This window comes from Miniopterus natalensis, chromosome 2 (assembly GCF_054644295.1).
Source record: "Miniopterus natalensis isolate mMinNat1 chromosome 2, mMinNat1.hap1, whole genome shotgun sequence".
Lineage (NCBI taxonomy): Eukaryota > Metazoa > Chordata > Mammalia > Chiroptera > Miniopteridae > Miniopterus > Miniopterus natalensis.
The window spans coordinates 104295813-104319625 of record NC_142082.1 but is presented as its reverse complement, the minus strand read 5'-3'; the positions used below and the strand labels follow the sequence as shown (position 1 = coordinate 104319625).

The window sequence follows — 23813 nt, the reverse complement described above, 5'->3', positions numbered from 1 at the left end:
AAGAAGCACAGAGTTAGCTGGTCAAAAAAGTCCTTGAAGGTTATCTAGCGCAAGCAACCACTCCTCTCACACACAGTAAGAGCCTCAAGACTGTATAGGCTACTCATTCTGATTAAATATGATTTCTTCCTTGATCTCATTGGTAACCCATTCATTGTTTAATAGCATGCTATTTAGCTTCCATGTGTTTGAATATTTTTGAGTTTTTTTTATCGTGGTTGATTTCTAGTTGCATGGCATTGTGATCCAAGAAGACGCTTGATATGATTTCAATCTTCTTGTATTTGTAGAGACTTGCTTTGTGCCCTAACATGTGATCTGTTTTTGAGAATGTTCCATGTACACTTGAGAAGAATGTGTATTCTGCTGCTTTAGGGTGAAATGTTCTGTAAATGTCAATTAAATCCATTAGGTCTAGTGAGTCCTTTAAGGTTTGTGTTTCCGTTGATTTTTTGTCTTGATGATCTGTCCAATGCTGACAGTGGGGTGTTAAAGTCCCGCACTATGATTGTGTTGCTGTCAATCTCCCCCTTAAAGTCCACCAAGAAATTTTTTATATATGTAGGTGCTCCTATATTGGGTGCATAAATGTTTATAAGGGTTATTTCCTCCTGTTGGATTGATCCCTTTAGTATTATGTAGTGACTATCTTTGTCTCGTTATGGTCTTTATTTTGAAGTCTATTTTGTCAGAAATAAGAATTGCTACTCCAGCTTTCTTTTCCTTTCCATTTGCATGGAATATTTTATTCCATCCCTTCACTTTTAGCCTGTGTGAATCTTTTGCTCTCAGGTGGGTCTCTTGTAGACAGCATATATTTGGGTCCTGTTTTCTTATCCATTCAGCTACCCTATGTCTTTTGATTGGACCATTTATTCTGTTTACATTTAAGATTACTATTGATATAAACTTATTTAATGCCATTTTCCCCCTTTATGCTGATGTACCTTTCTCTCACTATTCTTTCTTTTTCTTAAAAATATGGAACGCTTCACGAATTTGCGTATCATCCTTGAGCAGGGGCCATGCTAATCTCTGTATCATTCCAATCTTAGTATATGTGCTGCCAAAGCGAGCACTCTGATTAAATATGAAATGTCAGATCCCTTGTCTCCCATTCCATACTGCACAGGATTTGAATGAGTTTACTTTAAATGATATTCTATTGTTATTCCTGCAAATACTATGATTTTGTCTAGTAAAAATGTCAAGTATTTTCAGCTATATAATTATTTTAAAGACATTTCTTGACTCTAGAGAGCTTCGGGAGTTCAATAAAATACCTAAAATTGTATGCAAAATGGTGCGTATATATGCAAACAGATGTTTTTGGAGGTCAGGAAGTACAAAGTATAGAGCCCTGGAGTAATGCCTGGCACATAGTAGGCAATTAGAAAACATTTGAGGGAGGCAGGCAGGCAGGAATGAAGGGAATGTGTCGGATTCTCAAAGGGATTTGTGACTCAAAGAAAGGTAACAACTACTATTTGAGGCTATCTATATACCAGTAAATATCTCAAAATGGAGAAACAAACTCTCAGTTACCTATGGGCAGATAATGTGGCTTTCATTTTCTCAGGAATAAATTTACACACCATTCACTTTTAACCTTTCAAATTACTTTTGTAATAATTGCCTGAACTGATTCCAAGGTTAAGAAAACATAACGTCTGGAGGTTTCAGAATTTGTTAAGTTGGAAGACCTTTTATTCCCCCATGTGGCCTGAAGTCTAGGAGAGGGCCTGGAAAGCACAGACTCCTTAGCATCTTCAGTCATGGGAAGGGCGAACCACACAGTTCAGCTCCCGTTACTGCTTTGCGTTAGCTGAGAGGTAGGATTTTCCATCTCTGTTGTCAAGTGAGAACAGGGAAAAATTTTGGAAAACTGGGCAACTTTGTGGCTCTTTCTCAATCACCCCAAGCAGAGTACCTTCAAAGCTGGACAAAATATCAGACATATACACACATATAACACTTCTAGAATTAATATAAATGATTTGGGGATTGCTTTCAGTACACTGTATGTGTCTAATTCTTATCCAGCTCTGTTCACTTTCTGTGTTTGGTATCACAGAATACAAATAAGATATAAGATGTAGTCTCTGCCCACAAGTCTCTGCCTGTAATTTATTACTCATGTCACTGCTTTTGCAACTAATTAATGGTGGTACAATGACAGAGCAAATATTTCACAATATGCATTCTAAGTATAGTGAGCAATGTTGCTTCCAAATTATGACCTATCTGTTTGTAGATTTGACTTTCTAACTGCTATTATTTATCATGGTATATATAGGTACAATTCAGTTGGTGCTTTGGAAGAAATTAGTTATACCTTATAATGTCTCTGTAACAGCCATCAGGAAAAGACCTATAATTCTATTTAAAAGCCTTATTAGTTGTTTACCATACACTTTATTTTAGGGAAAGGACTGCATAATAGATGCTAAGGAATATCTCTGCTAGAAAACTCACTTCAAAAAAATTGACCCTTGAGAGGGAAGTGGAAAGTTAATTCTTTCTACTCAGGAGAAAGATTAAGTGGTTCAGGTTTTCATATTTTCAGCAAAAAGAAATCTTTCTCCTCTAACTGTATGGAGAGAAGATGCCACAAGCCAGAGGAAAGGGGGCACAGTCTTCCTAACAATCTGGAACTAAATTAAACTATTTCCGTCACCTGAGATTACTTAAAATGTCAGTTGAGGTCATTATATGAAAGGCTTCGGTGTTGTGGTGGTTTAAAGTCCTAAAGATGTATTTTAGCATACGGATGATTGTATTTCCAGGTTGAGGAAGCCAAGATACAAACTTGAGAAGAGTTAATGTAACATTCTAATAAACTTAGAGGACTTAGAGGTTAAATGAAACAGTGGTTAATAAATGACAGGGTGAAAAAGAAAAGTAACACAAAATACTTAAGTATTCATTTCTTTAAAGTCTTCTTTTATAAAGTTCCATTATTTCTACTTTTTAAAATTGAGAAGTAAAGTGTTCTGCTTGATGAGTTTTGACAATAATATACTCTCTTGTCATCAACTACCCCAAAGAAGATATAAAACATTTTCACCCTGTTCCAGTCAACTACACCACTTCCACCACTACCCCTAGCAGAGACAACCATTTCATGATTCCTATCACCATAGACTAGTTTTGCCTATTCTTAGACTTCATATAAATGTGTTCACACAGTGTCGACTCTTTTGTGATGTCTTTTGCTCCAAATAAGAGATTCTTATTCTGTTTTTGAGATTCATCTGTGCTGTTAAATAGATTAGTGGTTCATTCCTTTTTATTGCTGAGTAGTATTCCATTATATGCATATACCAATTTTTTCTATTTACTTATTGATGAACATGTGGGTTTTTTCCAGCCTTTTTTTTGCTATTATAAATAAAATTGTTATGAACAAACCAGATGTTTCCATTTCTCTTAAGTAAATACTTATGAGCGGAACTTGCTGATAATTATACAGGGTGTCCCAAAAAAATGTATACACACTTTAACAGCTGATAGCTCAATTTTGAAAATGAAATGTACTTTAATAACACTGCCTTTATAATTATTCAAAGTGTGTGCATGCTTTTTTGGGGACACTCTATATGTTTAAGGTTATAAGAAATTGGCAAAGAATTCTCCAAAGTGGTTGTACCATATTACCCTCCAACCAGCAATGTATGAGAGTTTCAGTTGCTGCATATCCTCATTAACACTTGCTAATGTCAGTCTTGTTAATTTTAGCCATTCCAGTAAGTTAAGTGGTATTATTCTCATTCTGGTTTTAATGCACATGTCCACTCAATGTCCAATAAGCATATGAAAAAGTGCTCAACACATTAATTATGGCAAAATGCAAATTAAAACTACAATGAGATACCACATCAGAACTCCTAGAACAGCTCAAATTAAACAGAAGAACAATATCAAGGCTTGATTTGCTTCTGGACCCAGGGCTTGGGAAAGCAGACCCTGGTGCACATCTTGGTCCTATCCAAACACACCGAGCCCCAGCAGAGGGAACCACAAGCTGTGGAGTGCGGAAAGCTTCAAACAGTACTCAAGGCCAGTCACAAACAGTGTCTGACATTGGCCGGTACCACAGACCTTCCAAAAGACTGGGAGTCCTAGCAGATCTACCTAATACATAGAAACAAATCCAAACAGGCAGCCAAAATGGGGAGACAAAAAAATACAAGCCCTAAAAGAAAGAACAAAAGAATGCTCCAGAAGAAGAGCTAAGTTAAATAGAGATAAGCAATCTATCAGATATAGAGTTCAGAATAGTGATCATAGTGATGCTCAACAGCATGAGAAAAGAAATGAAAACTATGAAGGAAATTAGAATGACATAGAAATAAAAAATACAAAATACATTGGAAGGAATAAACATTAGGGGAAGCTGAGGATCAGATCAGCGAGTTAGAAGACATGATAGAAAAAATCACTCAATCAGAGATCAAAAAAAAAAAAAAAAAAATTAAAAAACAGGAGGACAGTTTAAGGGGGATCTAGGAAATGAAACAATATTCGCATCATAGGAGTACCAGAAGATGTAGAAAGTAAGCAAGGATTGGGGAACCTGTTTGAAGAAATACTGGCAGAAAACTTCCCTAACCTGGTCAAGGAAAAAGTCATACAAGTTCAGGAGGCACAGAGAGTTCCATGCAAGAACCCAAAGAGGGCCATGCCCAGACACATCATAATTAAAATGCCAAAAATTCAAGACAGAGAGAATCTTAAAGGCAGCAAAAGAAAAGCAATCTGTTACCTATAAAGGAGCTCCCATAAGCCTGTCAGCTGATTTCTCATCAGAAACTCTACAGGCCTGAAGGGAATAGCATGAACTATTCAAGGCAATGCAAAACAAGGATCTGAAACCAAGACTACACTATCCAGCAAGGCTATCATTCAAAATAGATGGAAATAGCTTCCTAGACAAAAAAAGGCTAAAGGAGTTTATTACCACCAGACTAGCATTGCAAGAAATGTTAAAGGGACTGCTGTAATAAAAAGGTGAAATAGAGAGAATGAGAAACATAGGCATAAAGAAATAAAATGGTAATCGGCCAGCATGGTTCATCAGTTGAGCATTGACCTATGATCCAGGACTCGATACCCAGTAGGGGGTGTAAAGGAGGCATCCAACCAATGACTCTCTCATCATTGATGGTTCTATTTCTCTCTCTCTTTTTCCCTTCCTCTCTCTAAAATCAATAAAGACATATTTTAAAAAAATGAAATAAAATGGCGATAATTACCTATCAATAATTATCTTAAATATAAATGGATTAAATGCTCCAATCAAAAGACATTGGGTAGCTGAATGGATAAAAAAACAAGACCCAAATATGTGCTGTCTACAAGAGACCCACCTCAGAACAAAAGACTCGCACAGGCTGAAAAAAAACCTGAACGACTTTAAAGGAGAGATTGACAGCAATACACTCATAGTACCAGACTTTAACACCCCACTGACTTTACTGGATAGATCTTCCAGACTAAAAATCAACAAGGAAACAGTGACTCTAAATGACACACTAGATCAGATGGATTTAATTTACAGAACATTTCACCTCAAAGCTGCAGAATATGCATTCCCCTCAAGTGCACATGGGACATTCTCAAAGATAAACCACATGTTAGGACACAAAACAAGTCTCTACAAGTTCAAGAAGACTGAAATCATATCAAGCATTTTCTCGAACATTTACACCATGGACTACTATACAGCTGTAAAAAAGGATCCCTTACTGTTTGAGAAAGCATGGTGGGACTTGGAGAATATTATGCTATGTGAAATAAGTCAGTCAGAGAAAGACAAGTGTCACATGATCTTACTCATAAATGATTTCTAGTTCTATTCCTTCGTGGTCACAGAGCATACTTTGTATGATTTCAATTAAAAAAAAATTTTTTTAAGGTTTGCTGTATGACTGGTCATTTAAATTTTATTCTTTCTTTAAAACATTTCAAGTAAATGTTAATGACATTTGTTATATTTATCCCTTTCTATTTTTATAAAGTAAAATGGTCTATTCTGTAAAAAAAAAGTTTATCTTGAGGAATGTTCCATGTGTACTTGAGAAGAATGTGCATTCTGCTGTTGTTGGATGAAATGTTTTTAATATTTTAATTTATCTATTGGTTATATCTCTGAATTTTTTTCCCAGTGGTTGCTCTAGGAATCACAATACACATACTTAACTTTTCAGTCTACTAGTTTTTATTTTACCACTTCAAGTAAAATGTAAAGGCTTTACAACTATATAGGTCCCTTCCACTTACATTGTAGTTGTCACATGTATCACATCTACATACAGTAAGCCCCCTCCTTAATTTATTACTTTTGCTTTCAACACTCATGTGTATTTTTAAAAACTTGAAAAAAGAAAAAAGTAAGTCTATTCTATTTATTCATATATTTACTATTTCTGTTGCTCTTTATTCTGCAGCTCCAACTTTCCCTTTAATATTTCCCTTCAGTCTGAAGAACTTTTAGCATTTATTTTAGAGCAGGTCTGCTGATAAAGAATTCTTTCAATTTGCTTTTATCCAAGAATGTCTTTATTTCACATTCATTCTTGAGGGATATTTTCACTGGAGAGAGAGTTCTAAGTTGACAGTTCTTTTATTTCAGCACTTTAAAATGTTGCTCCACTGTCTCCCACACTTCATGGTTTCTGAAGAGAAATCTGTAGCCATTCAAAACATTGTTCCCATATATGTAATATATTGTTTTCCTCTCGTTGTTTTCAAGCTTTAAAAAAATCTAGTATTTGCAGTTTGATTATGTTTACAGGAATGGTTTTCTTTGCATTTATATTCTTTGCAGTTCACTGAGTTTTGTGAATCTGTATACTTGTGTCACATCAAATTTGGAAAGTTATAAGCTGTATTTTTTCAAATATTTTTTCTACACCAGTCTTTTTCTCCTTTCATGGGACTCCAATGACACAAATTCAGACCTCTTGATATTGCCCTGAAGGTTTCTGAAGTCCTGGGAATTTTTTTTTTGTTGAGAGCTTTTCATTATAAAAAAATAAATTATTTTTCAATTACAGTTTACATTTGCTATTACTTTGTATTAGTTTCAGGTGTACAGCATAGTGATTAGACAATCATGTACTTTATAAAATGGTCCACCTGATATTTCAAGTACTCACCTAGCACCATGCATAGTTATTAAAATATTATTGACTATATTCCTGTACTTTACATCCCTGTGACTATTTTGTTACTACCAATTTATACTTCTTAATCTCTTCACCTTTTCACCCAGCTTCCCCTCCAGCCCACCCCCCCTCTCTCCTGGCAACCATCTTTCTGTTCTCTGTATCTATGAGTGTTTCTAGTTTGTTCGTTCATTTACTTTGCTCTTTAGATTCTACATATAAGTGAAATCATATGGTATTTCTCTTTCTCTGACTTATTTCATTTAGTATACCTTCCAGATCCATCCATGCTGTCACAAATGGTAAGATTTCATTCTTTTTTATGGCTGAGTAATATTCCATTGTATATATGTACCACAACTTTTTATCCATTCATCTATTGATGGGCATTTGGGTTGCTTCCATATCTTGGATATCCTGGGTCTTTTTGTTTGTTTTTAAATCTTTTTCCTCTATATTCTTGATTGGATAATTTCTACTGATCTATCTTTGAGTTCACTGACTTTTCTCTGTTATCTCTATTCTGTGAGTCAGTCCATTCATTGAATACTGTATTATTTCAGTTCCAAAATTTCCATTTGGTTCTTTTTCATACCTACTGCTCTGCTGAAAATTTCTATCTTTCTATACATTTCCAGAGTTTCAGTTTTAGCCCTGGCCACTGTAGCTCAGTTGGTTGGAGCGTTGTCCTGTACACCAAAAGGTAGTGTGTTCTATCCCCGGTCAGGGCACATACCCAGGCTGTGGGTTCAATCCCCAGTCAGGGCATGTATGGGAGGTGGCTGATGGATGTTTCTCTCTCACATCGCTGTTTCTCTCTCTCTCTTTCCTCTTCCTCTCTCTCTAAAAAAGAGTATTCAGTTTTACCTCATGGAGTGTAGTAATAAAAGCTGTTTTAAAGTCATGGGTCTCATAATTAAAACATCTAGTTCATCTCAGGGTGGAAATCTGTTGACTTTTTTCCTTTGAGATTTGGTCCTATTTTTCTGGTTCTTTTTATTAGTAATTTTGGATTGTATCTTGGACATTTTGATTATGTTGTGAGACTCTGAGTCCTCTTAAAACTTTCCAGAGAATTTGTTTGAGAATGCAATCAATTTTGTTATGTTTAGACAAGAAGTTCTGTCCTGCCTTTTGTGTGCAATGGTTTCCATGTCAGATTCATCTTCGGAGCTGTTTGCATCTGCCTAGTATAGACAACTTAGGAGTTAGTCTGGAGCTTGGATAGTGGTTTATATTGTAGGTTAGTTCTCAAAGTCTTTGCTATGTTTCTTTGAGACCAGGATTTGTGTCAGTTTACATCCAGAATTAGGGGATCTCCTTATCCAGCTCTCTCCTCTAGAGTCTCCCTAACTCTCCAACAATCATGGCCCTTTTCCCCAATCCTCTAGCTAGAAAGTCAGGGTTTTTTTCAGAGTTTTAGCTTCTCACAGTGTCAGGCAGTCTGCATAGCAGCTTGGGCTGCCCACAAGGTGGAGCAAAACAAAGATGAAAATATATAATTGAATTTTCCCCAAACTCTTCAGACCACAAGGGCCCTTGTTTGCAGTTCCTCTGACAGAGTTAAGTTGTTTTCTGGTATCTTCAGGTGCCACCACCATCACAGACACAGTGGTAGTTCAGCTATGCACTGCAACTGGATTCAAAGTAGGGCTAGGAGAGAAAAAAAGGGGGAGGGGGGCAATTCTCTTCACACTTTGTAACTCACAGGAGTCTATTTCTCTAGTACCCACACTAGAAAGAAGGGCTTCTCTTGCTTTTTGTTGTTCTTGCCCACATTTCTGTGACTTAGCCCACTCCTGAGTCAAAGCCAGGAGATAAAGAAGAATAAAATCAGGAAATTCACCACTATACTGGTTGTTCTTCAGGTTCTGACTTTCCTCCCCAATATGCCTGTTATTGCTTACTTTCAGAATCCTCAATTAGGATTTTTGGGGGGAGTGGGTCTATTCTGCCGAAAACTTTTATTATTTTATTTTATTTATTTATTATTTTATTTTATTTATCATTATTATTTTTTAATCCTCACTAGAGGAAATTTTTTTTCTATTGCTTTTCAGAGAGAGTGAAAGGAGGAGAGGGGGAGAGAAAGAGAGAGAAACATTGATGTGAGAGACACTGATTGGTAGCCTCTCACATGTACCCCAAGCAGGGCAGGGGATCTAGCCTGCAACCCAGGTGTATGCCCTCGGCAGGAATCAAACCTGGGACCCTTCAGTTCACGGGTCGATGCTCTAACCACTAAGCCAAACCAGGTAGGGCTGCCCAGAACATTTAGTTGTAACCAGTGGGACACATACGTTGTAGTGAACTTACTCTATTTTGGCTGGGCTGGAAGCTTAACATCTTTTTGTTATGAAGAATTATGAAATACTCCAAGTAACAGGTAATGAAATCCTGAACTGGAATGGATGTGGGAATAAAGAGGAGAGAGCAATACAGAATTGCAGGGCTTAGCAATACAGAACTGCAGAACCAATACAGAACTGAGACTTAGCAATAGGCTGTGAAGGCTTCAAAGTTTACTTTACTATTACCATGTGCTAACATATAATTTACAGGAATACCTAGCTTTATAAATGATCTGTTATTATAAATGGGCACTAGAAGCCCCCTGCCCTGCTACTAAGGATGTTATACTCTTGGGGTCTACACAAGTTTTACTCTTGAATGAATTTTCCTATAGGAATAATGCTATACATGCTAGTGCTATATTTCATAGGTACATCATTATGTTAGTGTGCTATTTTTAGGTAGGTGTATAGTGGGCTAAAAAGGCTCTTATGAATTGACTTAAAAACCTAACCACCAATTAGACCATTACTTTTATGAATGTACTGATATCCAATTATATTTTTATATTTATCTTTTTAAAATTATACATGTACATAATTTTAAAAGCCAAATACTATAAAGTGTATAAAAACAGAGAACTCTTCTCTAGCCATTACATTCCTAATTACTGCTCCTCCAAAACAACCTGAGTTACATCCATGACAGTTATTTCTGCTCTCTATATTTATTTGTCATCCAACTTTTTTTCTGGTATTTAAATCTTTTTTGATATAGAACGAATACACTACTTCTTGATTTTTAAAGCCCATCGAGGAGGATTTAGTTCTCTGACCATATATACACACTCCCGCAAACACACAAACTTTCCCCCACCCTTGCAGTCTCAGTATAATACAATTTCTTATTCAGTGTTTATAATTTAATTAAGTATTATGATCTGCAAAGCCATATAATACACTATGAGTATATTTCCTTTCTTATACAATATTTTGTTTTCCCAGGAATTAGGAACTGCCTCATTTTGTTATTGTTCTTTCCCCCCATCTCAGTTTTCAATGTTCCTATATCATCATCAAACTTTCTTAAAAAGGAACTGTAACTATCTCAACAGATTCAAACTGTCAGTTGTAATTTTTTCCTTGGACACCCTTCCTGAAGACTTTTATCCTTAATTTAGACTGAATTAGCTTTAATTTAATTGCATAGGAGTCATTATGGGACTCCTCTTTATCACTGTTCTCAGAATTCCTTTACCTCCATCCTGTGTTTGGATTCCTTTCTTCTTAGATGGCTTGTGTATCAGTCACAATAGCCCAAATTATGCTACAGTAACAAACAATCCCACAATCTCAATGGCTTACAATGACAAAAGTTTATTTCTTATACACATTACATGTTCATCATGGGTTGCCTTTACCTCTGTGCCATGTTATTTTCATTTCAGGACCCAGGTTGACAGAGCAGCCTCTGCTTAGAATACTGTTAGTCATCACAGCAGAAGGAAAAAAGACATGATGAATCATGAGCTAGTTCTTAAAGTATCTGCTCATAAGTGACATATATTACTCTTAACCACATTTCATTGGCCAAAGCAATTCATTCATATTTGAGTTCAATAGGTGACCACATAATATTCTTTTAGAGGGGTCAGTGCGGGGTTGGGGAACCAAATCATATAGTCAAGTCTGACATCAAAAGAACAGAGATATAATCTTCTGCAAGGAGGCAAAGTTAATAATTATAAACAATAAAGCTATCATAGCAAGTCTTCCTCTTTCTTTCTTGTTAACTCCATCTTTTTCATGAAATGCATCCACCACTCTTGTGGGTTTATATCTTTTTCCCCCTTTACTATCATTTCTATAGTTCCAAGAATGTGTTCAGTCTGCCATGTATAACTAAAATACCACCAATCATTTTAAAAGGGAATTTCTAGGATATGGCCAGTTTGAAAGATAAGAACTGTCTGTACCTATCATTTTCATTTAGTTTACCATTTCCCATTATTTATAGCAGTTTTTCCCAGGTCCTACAAATATTAAAGAAGAATTTAAATTGTATTTCTTTTTTAATACAAAACTACCCAATATAGTAAATTCACTAAAACTGAGGAGGAGTTTTGTAAAACAGCTTTGATCCTAAATATCTTGATTTTGCCTTTTATAATTTGCTCTAAGCTCCAGGCTTATGTCTTTGATGAAATCAAGCAGCTCAAAAGAATTTCATTCTAATCTTGTAAGCATAGACAATGATATATTCAACCCGTTGGCCTGGCTCTGAAATCTACCTGTCATTGCTGTCGGGAACTTATCTTTTGTTTTGTTTTGTTTTTTAAATATATCTTTATTGATTTCAGAGAGAGAGGGAGAGGGAGAAAGAGAGAGAGAAACATCAATGATGAGAGAGTCATTGATCGGCTGCTGCCCGCAACCCGAGCATGTGCCCTGACCTGGAATCAAACCCCGATCTCCTGGATCCTAGGTCAACGCTCAACCACTGAACCACTCCCGGCTGGGCATAACTTATCTTATATATTATTAAATATTTGGGAAAATACGTTTCTAAAATATATCTCCATATACAAAAATCTTACTTAGTTGTGAAATGGAAAACACAGCAAAAGGTTACTAAAGGGGAATAATATGAGAGAAATAGTCAAATTCAGCTTTTTGTTACATTAGTTTTTATTTGATATTTTCCTCTCTAATAATTGCGATATAATACATTCTCAACTTTTTAAAAAAGAAACTTGCTTTTTAAACAATGGAGCACACACTAAAAAGATTAAGTAAGTCTTAAGAAGTAAACCTTGCTCAGACACATCATTCATTTGTTAGTACTTTTCACTACTTGGGCCTGTCTTTTGCAGTTGGGCTTTCTCAGTTCAAATGCTGTTCCCATCTCCAAATAGTCATGGGCCATGGTAATTACTTAATGCCTTTAACCTCAGTTTCTTCATTTATAAAACAAAAATATTAGTATTTTCAAGAAAAAGTTATGAGAAATCAGAAACTATGGGTATCTGTCAGGTCTGTCACCTCACTGGGCCTCAGTCTGCTCATCTGCAAAATGGCAGAGAAAATGTCTACGCTACAAAGTTGTGATTATAAAATACGGTAAAATAAATGAAAGTGATTAGGACATCGCCGTTCAATGGAAATATAAGGTGAACCACAAATGTGAGCCACATATGTAATTTTAAATAAAAAAATAAAAAGCACGTGAAATTAATTTCAACAATATATTTTATTTACCTTAATATACTTAAAATATTATTTCAACAGGTAAATCAATATGAAATTGAGATTTTTTACATTTTTTTGTATTGTCTTTGAAAATCAGTTGTGTATTGTACACTCATAGCACAGCTCTATTCAGACTAAGCCATGTTTCAAGTGCTCAATAGCCACATGCAGCTAGACTACCATATTAGACAGCATTGGCCTGGAACCAAGGTGAGGCTTAATATATGTTTATTAGATCCAAATAGTATTACCTATCAGATAAGTCCCATGGGACGTATGAAAGTTAATTTTTAAATCAACCACATTAAAGAGAGTTTGTAATTTTTATATTTTTGGTATAAAGAACTTAAAATATTATCTGTACTAACTAGACTAAGTATGCAAAGTAAGAGCTACCAAAAATAATTACTATAAGTGACTAATATTCACTTATTTTATATTTATTTATGTGGCTGTTTTGTTTATTAGGATTGAAATTATATATTAATTTGACATAGAATCTTATAATCTCAAAAAAGAAAATAAAACCTGACATTATTATAAGCATACAAACAACTCAAACTACAAGCTACAATTGATGAAACTATACCTTCTGGGAAAGAAATAGGAATAGAAAACAAAATATTTCTCTGTACTACTACATTTTTCACTCACAGGACCTATCATTAGTAAGCCATGTTACAGTTTTAATAGCTTCCTTTTTTCCCCCATAAAAATGTAACCATATTCTCTAAATATTAGGATGCCTACCTATCATATAACTTAATTATATGTATGTAATTATAAGTAAATATAGCATTAAAAGGAATGTTATATTTACTTCAAAACAAGTCATTGGAGTGCAAACATTAAATATCACTTGTATTACATTCATTATTAAGATTACACTGAACAGTATATAGTAGGCAAATCTGGTATCTTGAGTTCAAAGAGCAGGGTGGAAAATGAATGGAAAACATTTAACTGCAAGATCTTTCTGAAACTTATCGAAAAAGCACAGGGCATGTGTGTACACAAACACACGTTGATGCTCTTGCAGTTTATATATTTTCCATCAATTTTTCTCTGGTCTTTCCAATGGTCCAACACAAATGGTCAGATAAGCTACAAGAGTAAAACAGAATATTGGATAGGCAATTACTACCTCATTTTGAACCTGACAAGGACAATTTAGTTACCTAACATAACTTCAACATTACAAAGTGTTACAAAATTTTAACGGCCAAAACTCTTTGGACTTTGATTGTTCATTTACTATATATTTGAAAGATGGCAATTCTAGAATATTGGTCCTCTCCCCCAAACATATTATCAGAAGGCTCACACTTGATGAAAGTGCCACCAGCTGAATCACTAATTCTATGTCCTACAGCACCACCTATGTGACCCTCTGCAGTCTCCTGACCAAAAACTCCTTACCCAGTCCTGATCAGACTTAGTTAGACTCTCCAATGGGTTCACACTACAAAGTGGTCTCACTGCAGAAGACAGGGTTTGAATACTTACATCATCATATTCACATAGTTTTCATGTAAACTTTCCCCAGGAAAGACCTATTCCCTCAGTTAGGTATGCATTTCCCAAGCTAACCAATGCTGACCCCTAGAATCACTGATACTAAGCACAAACACAAAGACATACACCGTACAATTTTAAACACTTGGACAAGCTGCTGAAATAAAACCACTCAATTCATTTAGAAAGACTCACATCTGGCATTTCTGTAGAGAAGGAAAGGGTCCTGGAGCTGGAAATCCAGGTCTTTAGTAATGGGTTCCGTCCTATTTTCCATGCTCAGCCTATTCATAATGGTGAACCCATGCTTTGGAGAAGCAGACCTAAGGATCACAAGGGATGAGGAGGACATCAAAAGACAAGTTGTTCAGTATAGTACAATTTTACTATAACTACATTTGAATGTGTCTTCAACCTTTTTGTATGTATATAAAGCTCTGTGCAAGCAGACTGTACACAAATAAAGCAATGATTCTTTACTAGTAGCTAATAGCACTAATGTATTAATTTATGTAACACTTGCAGGATGACTGTCATTACCGACCCTTTGGTAAAATCAAATCCTACTTACATACTGTGTGTGTGTGTGTGTGTGTGTGTATGTGTGTGTATCTTGTTTCCCTACCTAGATTATAAATTCCTTTAAGGAGGAGATGGTAATTACTATTTTAAAAATTACATGAGAGTTAATACAGAGTGTACATCACAATTACATAAAGAAAATTTTAACAGAAAATCTTGGTGTTGGTCTGAAATTAAAAGTTGTGAAACTTTTAAAATAAATCATGCAACTCTGGTCAATCAACTGGTGAGAAAATACAGTATAGTTAAAAGCAGATCTTTTGTTTAGAGCAAACAGCTTCATAGATACACTACTATAAAGCTTTCTCCATAAAAATATAGTATTTAGTGACTTTTTTTTACTTTTCATTTTATTCACCAAACCTTCAATGCCTACTCTCTGTCAGGCAGAAAGAACAAATTATACAGAATAGAAACTCTAATAACTACATTTGCATTTGTCTACCCTTGGGTGACAGCCATATAGCAATTCAGCTACGCAGCTTCTGTGACAAATGAAAACCCACATACTTACATACTGAAAGTGAAAGAAGCAGAATTCATTTATTTACTTTAAACCAGGGCACCAGGGTAACAAACCCACAGAAGTGTTGTGAGCAATAGGAAGACAAGGTGTTTGTATCTTGGTTTGATATAAACTTGCTATCTGTGATGCTGATAAAGAAGTAAAATACAGCTACATTACCACTTACAGAATTTCCTTTTGAGCCCTCCAATTTTAAAACTGATGGAAGGCAATCCTTGTGTAATTCATTTCACAGTGAGGTAAAGTGGTAGTAGGCATATAATCAAAACTAGATATAATCATGTAATCATTTCAACTTAAATTCTGAGGAATGAAAACTGACTTCCAAAGATCTCTGACAGAGGCCTTTAGAAGTGTCAAGTTCATAAACCACCAGTGGGTTCTCTGTGAACTCTATTACAGAAAGGAAGACATGGGAGAAAATAAGCGAAAAAATAATTTTAAAAATAGGATTAGGTCTTTTTACACTTAATCAGGTTTGACTCTTCAAGTATTTCATTAACTTCTCTACTAGTGCAGGCACAGAGCAAAGATATCACTGGCAGCTCCACTTCCTGTACCCCAAACTCCTTTTTGATTTTTGTGAGCTTTCTATCACTCTCTACAGAGGAAAGACCTCAACATACTAGAATCTGGCACTGAAGGAGGAGGGGTTTGGGGGAAGATGGGAGGGGGGAGGAGGGGCTTCTGTTGTTGAGTTACATTGAGGAAGAGATTAAGAAATAGGGAAGGATTTGTTTCTCAATTTAATGGTTTGTTTAACTGACAGATCCACTAAGAACTCAAAGTAAATTACGAAGTACTTGAAAATACAAACCTACATTTGATTTGGGTATACTAAAAAAAAAAAAAATAACTCTACTAAAAATCCCTAAAATAAATCATTAATGCATATTACTATGTTTTCTTTTACTTCTCAAAAGAATAATTCTTGTGAGACATGAATGAGAATGCATATCATGTGCTTGCACACAGTCGAGTTCAATCGGTTGCTTTTCTTTTCATTCTTCAGAATTCTCCAGAGTAGTGTCTCCTGAACAAGCTCACTTGGTGGTGTGCTCCGATGCTTTTGGAATGTTTTGGAACACAATGTAAACTAATACAGCCTACATCTCCTGGACACTCCCATCACTTTTCTGAAACGGAATAAACCGACCTCCTTCTCACCTGCTCTGATGGCCTTGCCCATCCAGTCCTTTCTCCCCACTCCCACTGCTGCTTCCACCTACACACAGACTCCCACTGATCCTGGCCACGCCCACCACTGGCCTCTTTGTACTGCTCTAGGTCTGCTTTTATTTTTATGGCTGGCCCTCCTCTGGATCCTTGCTGGCTCTAAAACCAAGCATTAGCCTTCCTCAGTTTCCTCTTTCTCCTTCAAAGAACAGATTTTCTCTCATGGTCTCAATGACCAAATTACTGCAGATGACTCCAAATTCTGTATCTCCAGCCCTGGCCCGACCCTGAGTGGTTGGACATCTCCACCAGAATGCCCTGCTACCACCCCAAAATCATTATTTCAAAATAAAACTAACATTTATCCTCAAGCCAGATTCTTGACCTATTTTTCCATTCCATCAATAATTGTAATTCTGTTTTCCATTTCAAAATCTTAATGTTATTTTTAAAAAGTCACCATTCCCTCTATACATGCATTATTTCAATAAATATTTCTATTTCAACTTCCAAAACTCTGGTCCCCACTCTCATCATCTCATATCCACAGCAAGCACCTTCTCAGTGCCCTTCCCTACTTCAATTTCTTCTAGAACCAATGCATCCTCATGATGCTGACACACTAACTTTTCCCACACATTTTGTTGTAATTCTACTACTCCTCTGTTCATAAACCTTCAGTAACTCCATACTTCTAAGAAAATAAATTTCAAAATCCTTAGTCCAACATTCCAAGCCAGCAAAATTGCTTTACCCTCACTGTCAACTTCTAACTTCTAATATAAGCCAATGTAAACTCTCTGCCCCAGAGTCATTTCCTTACTGTCCCTTTATCACTATAGGTTCCATGCCTCTGCTTATGCCATTCCTGCTGTTGAGACTACCCATCTCTCTCTCCTCTATGCAAGTTAAGTTCTACCTTTATTCCTGAGGCTGACTCAGGACTCACCACTCTATAGAACCTTCCACAACCTCAGCAGCCCATTCAATGCTTGTAACCTATCAACTGGCACTCAGGGTAGTCTATCTGCATTGCAGTTTATCTTTAAATGTGAGTGCATGTGTAAAAAATATGTGTGTGTGTGTGTATTTTCTGTCTCCCCTAGGGTCTGTACTAGGCCTTTGTATTTATCTTTGAACCCCCACTGATGGCGATGGACTTTAGCTATGATACTTTATATGAATAAACAGTTCATCTATTAAAATAATATACATACTATATGTCTCTGTGTGCGTGACAGTAACAATATCTGATATAAATTACTAATAACATGAGCTTATTATTAAATGTATTCATAATCAAAATAAAGAATGTATTAAATCTATCCTGAAACATATTCTACTAACTAAATAATGGGGGACTCAGGCATCTTTAATTTTGGATCACGCTTCTTTAAATAGTCAAGGGTGCTGGGGGAGACATCAATAAAATGCTACTGGGTATGGAATATTTAGATAAATGCCATATGATTTCACTTATATGTGGAATATAAGGAACAATATAAATAAACAAACAAAACAGAAGTAGATTCATAGATTCAGAGAACAGATGGTTGCCAGAGGGGAGGGGGGGTTGGGGGACTGAGTGAAAAAGGTGAAGGAATTAAGAAGTATAAATTGAAAGGTACAAAATAGTCATGGGGGTATAAAGTACAACATAGGGAATATAATCAATAATACTGTAATAATTATGTATGGTGCCCATTGGGTACTAGAAATATTCAGGGGAACACTTTGTAAAGTATATGATTATCTAACCAGCTGAAACTAATACAAAATAATATGAATGTAAACTGTAATTAAAAAATTAAAAAATATCTGGACCCCTTTCTAAATATTGATTAAATAATCTAATACTCTTAATAGTGTACTTCTAGCTCCTTGCCAATGCATTATATTCAAGAACTTTGTTTGAATTAAAGAACAAACATTTAATACTACTTTAAAAAACACACAAAGATTTAAGTTCACCTATACTGAAGTTTAAATTATATTCTGAAATTAGTATGCCTCACACTATCCCAGGTGACATTATTCAGTATTCCCTTATGTCAACTCAAAACTTCACTAAGATTCATTTCATTTACTTGTCTTAAAAATAAAACTACAATTAAAGAATGACTATCAGTTTTTTTCTGAAACTAAAGTGCTCTTACCTTGTGTAAACAAATAAGGTTCCTTCCACATCAGTCTTCTCCTAGGACATAAAAACAAAACACACAGAAAATATGTAGATTCTCTTCATTAATAGTAAACATTCACAGAGGTTAAAGAACATAAACTTCTTACAGAACAGGAATTCTTCCCAGTTTCAAGTAGGACTAAATCTAAGCAACATCTGATTTAAGAGGGGTTATTCTTGGGAAAGGAGAAAAGCAGGATCTCTGCCTGACATTGCCTGTGCTGATTAAGCAGCAGGAAGCATTTTCCTTTTGTTATTTACAAAATAAGCCATCATTATCTCTCTTTACCAAAGGCAGGGATAGCAACACACCTCTGGCTGAAACAATAATAAAGGTGCTCCACGGATCTCATTAGAAAGAAGAGATTATAAGAAGCTCATTGCCTTTTCCTCTGCCCTCTGAACGGGGTGTAAGCCAAGCTGCAGAAATCATTGCTGACTGCATCTCATTACCCTTCTCTTTATTTTCTGGGTTCATTTTCTCTTGCTATATTCTGTCACCTAGGAGAGCAGGTAATCTGTCAATAATTCTACTTTGACTACTGTATAGAAGGCGGCAACAATGCCATAGTTTTCAATCACCTACTGGGTGTGGAACAGAGTAAGGTTTGATATTTGAAATTACGTTAGAAACATTACCAAGCTAGGACTCAAGAAATATGCCTAAGAAAAACTGGGAGAAGTGGTAAAGTTAAATGACGTCATTTTAGTTCATTCAGAAAGGTTCTTTTCCATTTCAACAAAGGCAGGATCCCATGGCCTGATAAAAATGTTCACCAGTACACTGCATTAAAAAAAAATTTAAGTACCCATTTGTTTGATTAACCAGTAATCAGACTATTATAATTCAGAATTTAAAATGTATGTTTGCTATTTACATGGTTTAATTACAGCATTCTATCTAACCTCATAGTAGTTTAGTATTAATACCCATTACCATAGTCATTCAAAGTTTAAGTACTCTGTAATTCTGGTGAAAAACACAGTCTTTACGTACAAAGGTGTAATATTAAAATAATACTTTTTAAAGACAGACTAAAAAAATTGGAAACATGATCCTTTCATAAGCTCAAGTAATTTCAGCAATCTTCTTGGTCACTGTAGTTCAGTGAGACTCAAAATTTAGTGAGTCTCACAGTTCAGTGGGTCCCCATATCAGCAGCAGCAGCAGCAGCAGCAACATCACCTGAGAATTTGTTAGAAGTGCAAATACTTGGGTCCTTCCCCAGACCTACTGAATCAGAAACTCTGGGGCTGGTGCCCAGCAGTCTCTTTTATTAAGCTTCCCAGGTGATTCTGGTGATGCTATGTGAGGACCACTGCTTTAGTTCAAGAGCATAATCTCTGCCCAAAGAACTGTATTAGGAGTCATGAAAACAAAATCCACTATGGTCCAAATTATATCAAACTGATTTTTAAGAGCAAATAGCTATTAAGAGTAAATTACTTAGTAACAAGTACAACTATTGATTTAACATGCTCTATTATAAAAATAATTTAACAGGTGTTAAAAAATTAAGCAGTTCAAAATTTGAAATAACACAGTGGAATATAAAATAGTGCTAGTTTGCAAATTATTGGGACTCAGCACACTATTTGAGACCTTTGAAACAACTCAATCTATACCTTACTGATTATTTTATGTTAAAATGAAAAAATAGGTCTCCATTTATCCTCTAAATCTGTCTTTCTCAGTCATGTATGTAGCATTCGAGTCACCTATATTTGAACAAATATCAAATGCTTGGGTCTCATACCCAGTAACTGTGATAATGCAGAACTCAGAAAACCTTACTAGCTAGAAAAAATGGGGCACTAGTCACTAAGGCAGTTTCTCAAGCTCAGCACTTTTGTAGGATATTTAGCAGCATCCCTGGCCTCTACCCTCTAGATGCCAGTAACACTTTGCTCTCAGTGAGACAACCAAAATTTTCCTCCAGACACTGTCAAATCAAATCCTTAACAACTACTGCTCTCAGGGCTAAGAGGAAGAAATAACACATAACACCAGGGTTATATTCTTCCACACAAGGGTATTTTGGGGGCGTAGTCTTGCCTGGTAGTGGGAAGTCAGTCTAGTTCTAAAATTTCTTTTAGTCATGACCTATCTTTCTTAATTCTACCTTAAAGCAGCTCATTTTCTGTTCACTATTCCTTCCTAATTCCTCCTGCTCTGAATGCCTGGACATTCACTTATTTTCATTGTAGTAAGAACTCCCTTCCTTTACACACCACATTTCTTCTTTATATGCTTTCTCCTCCATTCTCAAGAATGTTCTTTATATGTCTATTAGGTTTGTATTCAAAAGGCTCCCATCCAGGCCTGAGTGATGGCACATAGAGACAATGGGGACAATTTGTTTATCCCTAGCAACTGCTCTGTAGCTAAAGTGAGTCTCTTTTTTTCAGGCTAACACAGCCTTGAAGATTAGTACTTTGAAAGAATGACCTTTTACTGAATGAATTATGCCGGTAACAAGTCCAGGAAGCAGGAAAACATAATCCTGTAAATAATACATTGTGACACTTCTGCCTTTTCATGAGGCTTTAGTATAAAGGTTTCACTGGGTATCTAGGAAACCTCTGTAACAATTTTAACAGGTATCTGTCTCAAAAGCCTCTAGGAAACAATTGTTATTCAAGAGGAATGCTCTCCTCTATGTTTCAGGATTTTCCAGACTCTAATCTTGGTGTCAAGTCAGTTTGTAGAAGGATACATCCCTGATCCTGACCTGTACTATAGAATTACCTTGACAGAATGATGACATTATGCCTCTGGCATTTTTCTATAGAGCAGTATAAAAGCCATGTATACAATATGTTTGCATTTTTTTAAGTTGCCATTGACGAAACTGTCCACTATGTTGCTCGATGTCCTTTATATAAAGATCCAGGTGGCAAATTCCTCTGAAAACTAGGGAGAAATAACCTCTCATGACCAAGTGGTATACTTCCTATTACAAAACAATGAATATTAAAGAACTCCCCATGCTTTTCTTTTTCTTTTTTGCTTGGGTACTTGGAGAGCAGCCCTAAGTCCATTTCAGTAATTCTCCTCAGTTAAGAGTTTAGGGCAAAAGTGTTCTCTTCTTGCTCATTTTAAGACTTAACTTTTATCTTTTTATTTTTGTTAGTGATTTTCAGGTGAATAAGTAGGCTATATAAAAATGAATGTGGGTGTTTAAAAATACACGAATTTATTCAATATGGATGTTTTCTTGCTTAAATTTTGATGTTTGATACCGTCTTGGAGAACACAATTTTTACAAATCTGAAGTCCATTCATCCAGGCTCAGTACTTTATATTGTTTTGTAACTTATTTAGAAGTAATGGATGGATGGTAATATAATTGACGGATTAATGTTATGTGGACAAAAATCACTCGGAGGAAAAAATCCATTTCTCTTAAATTCAAAGTCCACTTGCAACCTGCGGGAGGGCTCACACGTCCCGCGCTCCTCCCCCACTGTAACTGCGGGAACTAAACTTCATTCCATCGCTGTTTACTGGGGTTTGGGGTGACAAGAGCCCTAAAACAGTCGGGCTCGCAATGCACTCGGGCATTAAACTCAGTTTCGGCCGTGGTGGCTGTGGTGTAATCATCTTCCCGGGAGTCAGACCCAGCCCCCTCGTCTTTACTCCCCGACGTCCGTTCCTCCCCGGCGGCGTCCCCGAGCTCGCAGCTCCGGCTTCCTCCCGCTCTCAAGGTTCGGCTGCTCTCCGTCCCGGTCCCGTCCGCGCCTGAAGTTCAGAGCCGCGGCGCTGCGCTCGCGCCCGCCTCCCCCCGCCCCCGGTACCAGCTCGCGCTCCGCGCCGCGTCCCCGGAGCATCAGTCTTCCGGCCTCAAGGCACCGCGTCCTCTCTTTCCGTCCGGCCTCAGGGCCCCGGCCCGTCCGGTCTCCCAGACGGGGGTAGCGCAGGTATTTAAGTCTTGCCCCAGTTTCAGAAGGTTTCACAGGTCAGCCCCCCTCTCCCCCAGACCCCGAGGCGCACGAGTGCAATCCCCCCAACTTCGGCCTGGAGCCCGCGAGCCACCACCGTCCACCTCCATCCTCCAGGGCGTCGCGTCCCCTCCCCTAGGGGCTCGAGCCCGGGTGTGACGACCCCGTCCCCACCCCGCCTGCCTGCACGGCCCGTCGCGTCCGCACGCACCCACTCGTTGGCCCGATGACCGAAAGTGTACAGAGCCACCTGGCTGGCCACGTCTACGATGCGGTTGATATAGGGGTCGTGGCGCTGCAGGGCCGCCAGGCTGATGTCGCGCCCCTTCCCCACCGGGCCGCGCGCCGCTACCGCCGCCATCTTCCCGCCCTGCCCGACAGCCACCCGAGCCCTCGGCAGCCACTCTAGTGGATCGCAGAACGAGCGAGCTGCCCGCCACCGAGCTCCGCGGCGACCGCGCGCTCGGGGACTCCTTCCTCCAGCCATCTCCCAGACGCGACTAATCGATGGCCGCGTTCCCTCCCGCGGCGGATCGTTGCCCCTGGCAACTGCAAGCCGGGCGGGCGCTCCGCCCTCCCGCCCCGCCCCCCCAAGAGCTGTTGTCCTCCCAGCGAGCCCGGGAGCGGCGGCGGTGGACTGTCTCTGCTGGAGGTGTTCAGTGCCTTGGCGTGTCTTTCGATTATCGCTCAGTGATCAGACCTGCAGTAATAAATAAGCCTCCAGCATTAGATAACCGAAGAGAAAGAGCTGTGATTTCTGTCAGCTCAGGGACCCAGTGGTTCTCAAAGTGTGGCCCTGGAGGCCCCTGGAGGCCCCTGGAGGCCCCTGAGACCCGTTCGCGGGGTCGGCCGCGCCAGAATCGCGGTGCACAGACGGTGCAAAAGGGCTGGGTAAAAGTGTAGGCGTCTTATCGTGAATCAAGGCGGGGGCACCAAACTGTGAGAGCTAGTGCCACTTGAAAGAGGTCCTGATGAAGAAGTGAAAATGATCCCGGGGGGAGGGGGCTGGAGGAGATTAGGGAAGGGACTTACAGACGCGCTGCACAGCCCTTGGGCGCGGACGGCGGCGAGGGGAAGGCCCCGGCGGGGGCTGCGGGGAGGCGCGCAAACGGGGAGACGCGGGGAACATCTGTAATAGCGGTAACAGGAAAAATAAGTCATGGGGATGTAATGTACAGCGC

The 23813-nt window shown here is 37.8% G+C and overlaps 1 protein-coding gene and 1 non-coding gene across 7 annotated transcripts in view; both read right to left on the bottom strand.

Annotated features, from left to right (window-relative positions):
- Positions 1-22994, bottom strand: part of DCP1B (decapping mRNA 1B) — a 50417-nt gene extending 27423 nt beyond the window's left edge. For 4 of the 6 annotated variants that reach the window (XM_016224865.2, XM_016224867.2, XM_016224868.2 and 1 more), the window contains exons 1-3: positions 22844-22994; positions 18665-18705; positions 14420-14547 (exon numbers count right to left, since the gene is read on the bottom strand). In XM_016224865.2, the coding sequence (XP_016080351.2) occupies positions 14420-14547; positions 18665-18705; positions 22844-22993 (319 nt within the window). In that variant the 5' untranslated portion in view covers position 22994. Of the gene's footprint in view, positions 1-14419; positions 14548-18664; positions 18706-19002; positions 21687-22843 lie in introns of those variants that run through there. The other 2 variants (XM_016224866.2, XM_016224869.2) reach the window with 2 other exon arrangements.
- Positions 976-1079, bottom strand: LOC148093770 (U6 spliceosomal RNA). Its single transcript, XR_015714180.1, has one exon. It is a non-coding gene; the product is annotated as a U6 spliceosomal RNA (small nuclear RNA).
- Positions 22995-23813: the final 819 nt, after the last annotated feature.